This window comes from Perca fluviatilis, chromosome 17 (assembly GCF_010015445.1).
Source record: "Perca fluviatilis chromosome 17, GENO_Pfluv_1.0, whole genome shotgun sequence".
Lineage (NCBI taxonomy): Eukaryota > Metazoa > Chordata > Actinopteri > Perciformes > Percidae > Perca > Perca fluviatilis.
The window spans coordinates 32,661,689-32,672,785 of NC_053128.1; the positions used below are offsets into that span (position 1 = coordinate 32,661,689).

At 38.6% G+C, this 11,097-nt stretch overlaps 1 protein-coding gene across 1 annotated transcript in view; it reads right to left on the reverse strand.

The window, feature by feature from the left end:
- Positions 1-10,259, reverse strand: part of LOC120545733 (V-type proton ATPase subunit B, brain isoform-like) — a 17,538-nt gene extending 7,279 nt beyond the window's left edge. The window contains exons 1-8 of the mRNA XM_039780294.1: positions 10,046-10,259; positions 5,567-5,622; positions 5,225-5,323; positions 4,076-4,169; positions 3,071-3,148; positions 1,976-2,115; positions 1,626-1,727; positions 1,078-1,175 (exon numbers count right to left, since the gene is read on the reverse strand). Coding sequence (XP_039636228.1) covers positions 1,078-1,175; positions 1,626-1,727; positions 1,976-2,115; positions 3,071-3,148; positions 4,076-4,169; positions 5,225-5,323; positions 5,567-5,622; positions 10,046-10,196 — 818 coding nt within the window. The 5' untranslated portion in view covers positions 10,197-10,259. The remainder of the gene's footprint in view (positions 1-1,077; positions 1,176-1,625; positions 1,728-1,975; positions 2,116-3,070; positions 3,149-4,075; positions 4,170-5,224; positions 5,324-5,566; positions 5,623-10,045) is intronic.
- Between the last annotated feature and the right edge of the window lie 838 nt (positions 10,260-11,097).

Consider the following 11,097-nt stretch of genomic DNA (forward strand, 5'->3'; position numbering starts at 1 on the left):
AGTATATTTGCTTAACTGAACTCTTCGTCTCAGACTGATCCTTGTGTTCTGGTAAACTTAAGTCCGATGTAAGAAGGCGTGGGAATTATTAAATTGGAGTCAGATTTGACAGGCCTTAGGGCCTCATTTTGTTACTTAATTTTCTACAAGACACAACAGGGTTCAACATTAAGGGTTGCCCGATGGCCCGGGGAAAGTAAAACGCCACTTCGGGCAAGTAAATATAACAACGCACTTGCCCGTTGGAGCGTCATCATATCATGAATGACGTCATCGTTTTCTCGCCCCATCACAGAACTGAGTCGGTGTTTCGATGCTTTCAACGGGGGGCTTTTTGGTGACATTTGACACTTTATTTAAGCATTTTTTTGGTGTTCTTCTCAACGCTTTTGACGTTTATTTAAATGTTTTTTGTGGACATTTATTTGGATATATATATATATATATATATATATATATATATAGTACAGGCCAAAAGTTTGGACACACTTTCTCATTCAATGCGTTTCCTTTTTATTTTCATGACTATTTACATTGTAGATTCTCACTGAAGGCATCAAAACTATTTATTAATAAGGGAAAAAATTCCACTAATTAACCCTGACAAGGCACACCTGTGAAGGTAAAACCATTTCAGGTGACTACCTCATGAAGCTCATTGAGAGAACACCAAGGGTTTGCAGAGTTATCAAAAAAAGCAAAGGGTGGCTACTTTGAAGAATCTAAAATATAAGACATGTTTTCAGTTATTTCACACTTTTTTGTTAAGTACATAATTCCATATGTGTTCATTCATAGTTTTGATGCCTTCAGTGAGAATCTACAATGTAAATAGTCATGAAAATAAAAAGGAAACACATTGAATGAGAAAGTGTGTCCAAACTTTTGGCCTGTACTATAGATATATATATATATATATATATATATATATATATTTTTTTTTTTTTTTTTTTTCAATGCTTTTGTTGCTTGTTTTTTTCCCCAGAAAAATATATAGTGGCCAGTAAAAATTGAAAACTAAAATGAAAAATATTGTAAATCAAGTGTTCTTTAAGGGAATGAGGTGCTGAGGGTTACGTGGGGTCGTTGGCCAGGTTCAGGAACAAACAGACGTTGTCCATGGATCCGTTCTCCTCAAAGTCAGACTTGAAGAAGCGAGCGGTCTCCATGTTCACCTGGTGGCACACACACACACACACACACACACACACACACACACACACACACACACACACACACACACGAGACAAACGGCTAGAGCACTCGGTCAGATCTAGAGCTAAAGGTCTGTTGCGTTGTTACATTTTGAAATCCTTTGGATCAACATGTTTTGTGTGTTGTTTTGGGACAATAAGATGAAAACATGTCCGTATTTTTTTTTTCTTATTCACATTTATGACACAATTTCAATACTTTTTTTGAGTTATTCTGGTTTATAGAACTACATGAAGTTTCAGCTCAGGTTGTACTGATTTTAGGGATATGAAGCACTTGAAGATACTCTAAAGAAATGACATCACGCCAAGCAGAAATGACATCACAATAAATGACATCACAATAAGCAGAAACACCGGCGTAGGCGCTGGCGGAGCGTGCTGAAGTGAAGAAGAATGTGAAGTTCTCACCCCCATGGCCGCAAACACGATGGCGAAGTTGTCCTCGCTGTAGTCCATCACGTCTTTGGACTTCTTCACCAACCCGGCCTGGCGGCAGATCTGGGCGGCAATCTGAGGGAACGACGGAAGACGGAGGAAACATCTGAACAAAGTCTTCTGTTCATCTTCAGCCTCGTTTAAAACGGCGTTCTACATTTCAGTCGCAACGTTAGCGATCGTTAATGTGTCTACGTGTGTATGAGATGATGCAACGTCGGAAAAAAACATCGAACAAAGACATTACAAAAAACGGCATGCATGTACCTCATTGTGTGTGTGTGTGTGTGTGTGTGTGTGTGTGTGTGTGTGTGTGTGTGTACCTCATTGTGTGGCAGCCCAGCAGCAGAGAAGATGGGGATTTTCTGCCCCCTGGCGATGCTGTTCATGCCATCGATGGCAGATATGCCGGTCTGGATCATCTCCTCAGGGTAGATACGACACTGGGGGTTTATGGGCTGACCTGCAACATTAGAACATGAAAATATGAAGCATACAGACGGCTGGTGTATCAGTGTAGCAGCCAATATATAAAGTGTGTTAATGTGTTCTCCAGCTTCACTGTACGGACAGAAGATGTGTTTCCATAATGACAGCAACGAAAAAAAACTGTAACCTTAAATGGGTAAAACGGTCAGTCAGCGTCCACTAAAAGTTCTGTTGTTGCCGCTGACTGACTCAGATTATTATTCTAAGTGTCTGACAACATTATGGGATGGATCCCTACAGAGATAGACCTTTTAGTTAAAGAGTAAGATCCTTTTAGTTTAACATGAAACAGCCCCGAAATCACCATCACCAAACTCCACCAGACTCCATGTAAATAATCAGGACTTTTATCATCGTAAAACACACTTCATTCAAAGTGGACAGAAACTAAATAAAACTATCAAAAGCCATCATGGCTCATCTTTCCACTGTTCCAACAATCACCACTCTGGTTTGGTTGAAATAAACCCTTAATTCACCCATTTACATGTGGAGATATGCTGGCTCTATACACGCTAAAAGTCATGATTATTTACATGGAGTCTGGTGGAAATATGCTGGCTCTATACACGCTAAAAGTCCTGATTATTTACATGGAGTCTGGTGGAAATATGCTGGCTCTATACACGCTAAAAGTCATGATTATTTACATGGAGTCTGGTGGAAATATGCTGGCTCTATACACGCTAAAAGTCCTGATTATTTACATGGAGTCTGGTGGGTTTCCATAATGTTGTCAGACACTTAATAATAATCTGAGCCTTGCTTAATACTGGACCAGTTTCAAAGATTACTGTTCACATCAACGTGGTAAACATATTAAAGGTTTTTCATATTAAGGTTGAATTAAACGTGAAATGACCCTTTAAAAGCAGGCTGATGTCAGTTTCCGGTCATAAAAGAACCTCTTTAGAGCAGAAACAACGTACCCATGATGTCCAGGAAGTCTTCAGCCAGGACCGCTGGTCCTCTGTCGATAGGTTTACCAGATCCATTAAACACACGGCCTACACACACAGACACACACAGACACACACACAGACACACACACACCCCCCTCACCAGATTAGGGCTGAACGTTATGAGGAAAATACGCAATAATATAAGTCGTGATAAATAATCAGATATTAATGTTCTCAGTTTCTGCTGCTTTCAGTATTCTGCTAAAACACAACAAACTGCTTGTTGAGTTTAAAACTAATGAAAAGAAATCATTTCTAACTTTCTTTTATTGAACAAACTGAACACTGAGTTGAACATAAAAGGCAGCAATAAAAAAACAAGTAACATTTTAAAGTCCAGTTTTCTGCTGATATTTTCTTTCAACTAACACAAAAAAATCTTTTATCTTTATCTTTATTATGTGTTTATTGCGCCAGTTGATATCCAGCAGACGATTAAAAAACTATATATTGTGCAGCCCTACTCCGAACCCAACTATCCTCCCCTCTATCAAACATGGAGTCATGCATGTTAGCATCTAGCGCTGCTGCTGCTGCTAGCCTTGTCTGGACACGTGGATGTTTCCCATTGATAAAATGACATAATAGCGTGTTCTTAACTTTATTTTGTCAATATTTTTTTGTTTGTACATTTGTTTGCACATATTTTGATATATATATATTTTTATATTTCAATTCCCTTTCCTGAGATAATAAAGTTTGAAAATCGATAATTATTTATTATATTTCTTTTAAATTACATTTATATCTGTATTTATGTCAAAACCTAGAGACTTTCAAAAATCAACATGTCATTTGTTAATATGTATTTGTGTCTAAATGACATATAAACATCTGCCAACACAGGCAGTGTGTAAGCTCTAACCTGTTACCATGGGAGCCCAAATATAAACGGACACGCCACGCAGCTGACACGCTCACGCCGCGCAGCCAGTGTGCAGGAGGCCTGAGGGAAAGAGACGTGTGTCGTACCCAACATGTCCTCAGAGACGGGTGTCCGTAAGATGTCCCCGGTGAACTCACAGCTGGTATTCTTGGCGTCGATGCCGGACGTCCCTTCAAACACCTGCGGGGAGGGGGGGGGGCACAGCGTTGAGACAGAGCAACAACATCTTCAGGTTCACGGTTCAACGGTAAGGTTGGTTTGTTTTGTTTTTTATTCTATCTTTTTTTTTTTCGTAATAAAATGTAAAAAAAAAACATTTGAAAAAAAAAATCAAAAGCGCTGAAGAAACGTCTGAAAGAACGTAAAAAAAAAACCCACATCAAAAGAGTTGGAAAAAAAAAAAAACAGTCAAAAAGTGGGAAAAATGTTAAAGGAACCTCGAAGAAAAAAAATCTGTCAAAAAGAAGTTGCCGAAAAAATTAAACATTAAAAAAGCCGTCAACCTTTTAAAGCGACATGCAGAAACTCAGCTCCTGATTGGCCAACGGCACCTGTTGCGGCTGTCAGCGGTCCAACAAAGTGCTGCCGTGAGGGACTGAACTCTGAGAGATCCATAAACACACCGTGACGCACTCGAGATCGTATCGCAATAATTTATTCCTCCACACGTAAAATACAGCTAGTACTGCAGTTACCAAATGTAAAGTTACTTTGTGAGTCGAAATAAGTGCGTTAGTGCGGCGGTCAACAGAAAGTGTTCGCTCCCAGGCTCCCCCCACCTCTGTCAAAGCCCCAAAAACCCGCCAAAAAACCCACCACCTACAATATAAGTGCACAATATAATAATCAACAAACAACACGAATGAGACCACAATCAACATCCAATGTGTGGCTCCTACAGCACGTCCAAATCAAATCCTTCGACAGCATTCTCCGACGGGGCGAGAGAACGATGACATCATTTATGATACCATGATTCCCAACAGGCAAGACGCTTGTTGTACTAACTTGCCCAAAGTGGCGTTTTAACCCTCGCGTTGTCTTCCCTCGTCTTTTTCGACACTTTTGTCACTTTTTAAAGTTTCTGTCAATATTCTTCTGCGCTTTTTTGACTTTTTTTAAGCTTTTCCCATGTTTTTGTCACTTTTCCTGACGTTTTAGTCACTTTTACCGATGTTTTTGAAGAATTTCCGAGGGGTTAAATATTGGCCAAATGCTTGTTGCTGTGGGAGTACCTGCACCACGGCTTTGGAGCCGCTGACCTCCAGCACCTGGCCGCTCCTCTGGGTCCCATCCGGCAGCGTGAGATGGACGATCTCGGCGTACTTCGGAAACTGTCCGAGGGAAGTTTAGTGTTAGAGACAGGAAACACTTTCTATTCTACATCCTGTTTCAGGCTACGTCTACACTGCTATACGATCTCATTTTAAAGCAGCGGGTCATGACAAACATTCTTATTTTTTTCTCTCCAAATATTCTGACTTTTTCTCAAAATATCGGTACTCTTTTCTCAAAATATTCTGACTTTCCCCCCAAAAAATTATTATTATTATAGAGTTAGAGAGTTATGTCCTTACCTTCACCTGATCCAGAATCACCAGCGGCCCGTTGACTCCAGACACCGTCTTATAGGCTGAGGAGACAGGAAACAGTTTGAGTTCAAGGCGGAGCAAACACAATAGCTGTGTTGGAAACCGTTCCCCAATCCCTATATAGTGTGTTCGCCGCAAATTTCATTCACTATATAGTCCACTGTAAAATACCCACAATAAGTGTTGTAATGTAACAAAGTACAAATACTTCACTACTGAACTTCAGTAGAATGTTCACGTATCTGTGCTTTACTTCGTTATTTATATTTCCGGAAACTTTTACTTTTACACTACATTTCCCCTGAGCATCTTAGTTACTCATTACTACAACATTTTTACACTGGAAAAAAGCAGGTTTGGTGAATCATTGCTCCTAAATTGCCAAGATAATGCACCCTCTATTCCAGTTGGTGACCTGATGCCTGTTTGTTGCCAATAGAGCCCGACCGATTTTTAAGGCCGATACCGATACAAATATAGTTAGATATTATATATTTACACAGCTAAAAGACATATTTAGTAGGGCTGCACAATTAATTGCAATGTTATCAAAATCGCAATATGGACTAGTGCAATATCCCAATCGCAGGGTGGCGCAATATTTGTTAAAGTGCCCATATTATGAAAAAAACAAATCACTTTTTTCTGGGATTTTGGGTGTTATTTTGTGTCTCTGGTGCTTCCACACACATACAAACTTTGAAAATAATCCATCCATGGAGTTCTGAGTGAGATCTGGTTTCTGAATGTGTCCTGCCTTCAGTCTCCGGGTGAGCTGGTCAACATCTGCAGGGCTTTCTACGGCACTAGCCGAGACGAGGTGGCAAACCACTAGCATGTTAGCGCTAGCATGCTACTGCTAGCATGCTACCGCTAGCATGCTACCTCATTCTCAATAGCAAAACACTGCTACAACACACACTAGTTCACCCTAATCTCCAAAAGAACTACTTCCATGTGCGCCCTGGTTTAGAAGAAGTCTCCCAGCTAATCCTGCCTTGTAACTGACTGAAGGTGGAGAAACAGCCTTTCTTTTACTGTCTATGGAAAGAGCTAGCTAGCTGATATGATCCTTACCTAGCTACTGCGCATGTGTGAGTGCCAACAAAGATAGTACAGAAGAAAAGATGTCTCACTCTGTAGCTAAAACAGAGACCTGAACACAGTGTGAAAAGAGGAGCTGCAGCAGTGTGTAAAAACAACCAAAATATGGTGGTTTTTTTTTAATTAAACCATGTAAACCTATTCTGGTACAACCTCAAATTACAATTATGAACCTGAAAATGAGCATAATAGGAGCGCTTTAAAGGCAAAATATGTGTCAAACCATTCTAAAATAAAGTAATGTGGTGCTGCAGAGATGTCCCGGCCTACACATCATATCCTACAGACTAAAGAAAACATCTTTGTTTGGTACAGAGCGTTGCAAAAATCACACTATAATCATTTTAATTGTTTAAGATTTAATATTAGTCAATGAAAATGAGAATAATGATACAAACATGATCATTCCCTTCAATATCGTGAATCATATTATAATCGCAATATCAGTCAAAATAATCATCGCAATTAGATATTTTCCTCTTATCGTGCAGCCCTAATATTTAGCATCACAGAGATTAGTTTTGTTGGGGTGAGCACCAACGTTAGCTGACGTTAGCTTCTCTGTGTCGCCAGATCTCGCGAGAGTTTGGTCCTGAGACAGAACCAGGTCTCAAACAAAGAGATGTGTCCGTCTGAAAGATAACTTGTTAGTGTCAGAATGTTCTGGAGATATGTGGCTTGTTGAAAAACGGCTCCAATATTTACTTTGGTGACTACGGGGCGAAAGAATCGCTCATAATCTGTGTTCACATTCACTTCTCCCGTTGGAATCAACACACTCAGGACGTCCCGCCAGTCTCCCGAAGAGGCGTGGCCGGGGCGGAGAACAACGGGACACAGAGACAGGAAACTACTGAGATAGGGCGTCTCGGTTCTAAACCGTCTCTGATATGTAGCCTACATTTTACTCCCGTATCCCACAATGCAAAGCGGCCGTGTTTTCCCGTAGGAGGAGAAGAAGAAAAAGCAACAACAAAAACCGAAACGGAACAATGGAGCAGACTTTGGTTTCTAAACAGTGGAAATGTAACATGCAACATACTGTATATAATATATACAACCATATACTCAGCCTCTCTGATGCCAGATTAAGATTTAAAGAGAAAAGTCAGAATAATTTGAGAAAAAAGTCGGAATATTTTGGGGGGGAAAAGTTGGAATATTTTGACGTTAATCAATATAAAATGCAAGATATATAATGTACAACCTTTTACTCTCCTCCTGAGAGCTCCGTGGGTTTGTTTACATCAGGGGCCTCCAACAACCGGAAACCTGCTCTCGAGCTAACGGTAGCTCGCCGATAGGTTGACAAACTGAGACCCAAAATGACGTCGATATTAAAAGTGAGGTAGCTAACTTTGTGGGCTATAGAAGTGTAAAGTGGTCGTGTTTTATTGGACCCTGATGGGAATATTTTCAGTAATGGAGCGAACTTTGTGGGCTAAAAGAAGTGTAAAATAGACACAAAACTTGACATGAAGTGATGATTTTTCATAAGCTTTGTGTATTGCAATTTCACACGTGTACAAACAGTAGCTTCATTCAGCTTATGTGTGTTATGTAAATAAATGAATGTGATGTGATGCATGTAGCTCTTGGCCCCTTTAGTTTTTTTTAAAGTAGCCCTTAGATAAAGAAATGTTGGACACCCCCAGGTTTACATGCACATCTTACATACACAAACAACGGGTGTATATATTTCACTCTTTAATAAACACTATATAGGGAACAGTGAATAGTGGTGTGTGCTGACTGACAGAAAATTCTAACAGCAGAGTCTGTTATCCAACTGACTGATGGGGATTTAAAAAGAAAATGAATCGACCATTGATTTTTCAATTAATTAATTTTTTTAAGGCGATTTTTCAAGCAATAAAACGTCAAACGTAAAAAAAAAAAAAAAACGTTGATTCATTAAAAATAAAACGTTGAGAAAAGCGACAAAAAAACGTTGAAAAAACACTTAAAAACCTTAAGAAAGTGGAAGTTGATATCGCGATGATGAAGAAATGGAGGTTAGAGCAAAAAAAAACTAATATCACAATCATTTTGACAAAATACCTTTGATGTGGATATTGCAGCGATATTGTCGGTTTTGGGAAAGGCAACAAAATGTTGGAAAAAGTTAAATGAATGTCAATACGTCGAATATAAAGTCGAAATAAATCCAGCGTGAAAAAAAATTCTGAAATAACGTCAAAAAAAAAAAAAAAAAAAAAAAAAAAAAAAACAACAAACAACCAACAAAAAAAAAAAAAAAAAAATTAAAAAAAAAAAAAAAAAAAAAAAAAAAAAAAAAAAAAAAAAAAAAAAAAAAACCAACACAAAAAATTTTTTTTTTTTTTTTTTTTTTTTTTTTAAAAAATTTTTTTTTTTTTTTTTTTTTTATAAATAATTTATTTTATTTAATTTAATTTTATTTTTTTTTTTTTTTTTTAAAAAAAAAAAAAAAACATATATTTTTTTTTTTCTTTTTTTTTTTTCCAAAATTTTTTTTTTCCTTACCACTTTTTCTAAATCTAAAAAAAAAAAAAACACCACCAGCTTTTACTCACTTCAGAATAGAATTTCGGAATTTTTTTGAGTCTATCCAAATTATTAATAATAAGCAAATTATTTACATAGCTGATGTACTGCAAAAAAAAAAAAAGTATTCACGGAAATGTGATTATATAGCCTACATTCAATTCCACCTTTTCTTTGTATTGTATTTTCTGTATTTTATATTTTCTTTTTTTCTCTTTGTGTATTGAAGTGCCTTTCTTCTTCTTTTTTAATCATTAAGTAAGGTTGTAATGTTCTTTGGATGGAAATTAATATCTGTTTTGATATGTTTTGTAAGTACGACGCCGAATTTTTCAAACACTGTATAACATATTTGCAGAGCCCGGCCCGACCCATAAGCGACTGCTTAGGGCCCCTTGGCTACCAGAGGGGCCCCCAGGAGCACTTGAAATGTCCCACAATAGAGCTCATAACAGAGCCGGTCTATTTAAATATAGTGTTGCTGCTAATAGGTCTCACATTAGTCTTTAAATGCTTATTTGTACATGATGAGTGCTTAAACTAATATTTACAATACACAAGTTGGTTTACTGCCAAGTGCAGTGGCAACATGTTACAATGTGGAGAGTCCCCAAACCAGATCCTGCTTAGGGCCCCCCAAAAGTCTAGGGCCGGCCCTGCATATTTGTAAAGTTTGCAAATTAAAAAAACAGCAGAATCTCGCCTAGGGGTTCTGCATCGTTAGATTTGTTTTTAAACGACGCATTCCTCTGTAACGTGAACGTCTTTCTAAAGCAAAGAGCCTGGAGCAGTGCGGACACACAGCGTGGATGTATCAGACCCGCAGAGACTCACTGAGGCGGGGCTGGGAGAGGTAATCCCGGCTCACGGACATCACATGTTCCCGGGAGGCGGCGGCGGCGGAGGCCGCGGCGGCGGTCGGTCTGCTCCCGCTGACGGCCGACGACAGCTCATTCACCATCCCTCGGAGCGCCTTCATCGCCATGTTTCCACCTGCAGCACGCAGCAGCAGCAGCAGCAGAGTCGTGACAGCCGCGGCGCATGCGCAGTCGGAAACTGAATCAGAAAAATCTGGTTTATCGTCAAATATGTACTTTGCTTTGGTGCTTGGTGTATACATAAACAAAGATATTGAACATTAATATGAAACAAACAACAAATACAGAAACACATATGTAGAAAATGCTTAGAAAAAAATGAGGCTGAATGTGCGCGCACACCAGCTGCGTCATGATCATGATCGTGAGGGATGCTGAAACTATAAAGTTGTATATTATTGATGAAAAAAAGAAAAAAACATAAAAGGAGATTAATTCATGATACACTGAAAAAAAATATCAAAAAAGTAAATAAAGATTTATTGAAAGACACAAAAAGGTCTTAAAACCAGACTGTTTGTTTATTGAGATGCTCTATCTCCACAGCGCTGTGGAGGAAGGTCTGGCTACCACAGCTGCATTCTGGGATAGGCGGAACAAAACGCTCTGGGTTGTTTTGCATTTCTTTAAACCAATCACAGTCGTCTTAAGCTCCGGACACGTCGACGGTGGCTCTGATAAATAGTCCCATCACCATGAGAAAAACACTTTAGTTGTCCCTATCTCAACAAAAAAAAATGTTAAACAATTTTGTGTTTTCAACGTTTTTGGTCGCTTTTTCTGACAATCTAGGCACTTTTTTAGACATCTCATATTTCTAATATAAGAAAACTGTGAAAACATTAAGGACAAAGCCTCCGGTTTGGTTTGCCTGTTTATAAAGCATAAAGTAGCCTATAAATAATCACCCAATTCTGGAAAGCTTCTTAGGCAACGTCATAACTAATTACCACTAGTTTTACACTTCTTTTTGGAACTGATGTTCAATAAACCTCATTTACATGAAAT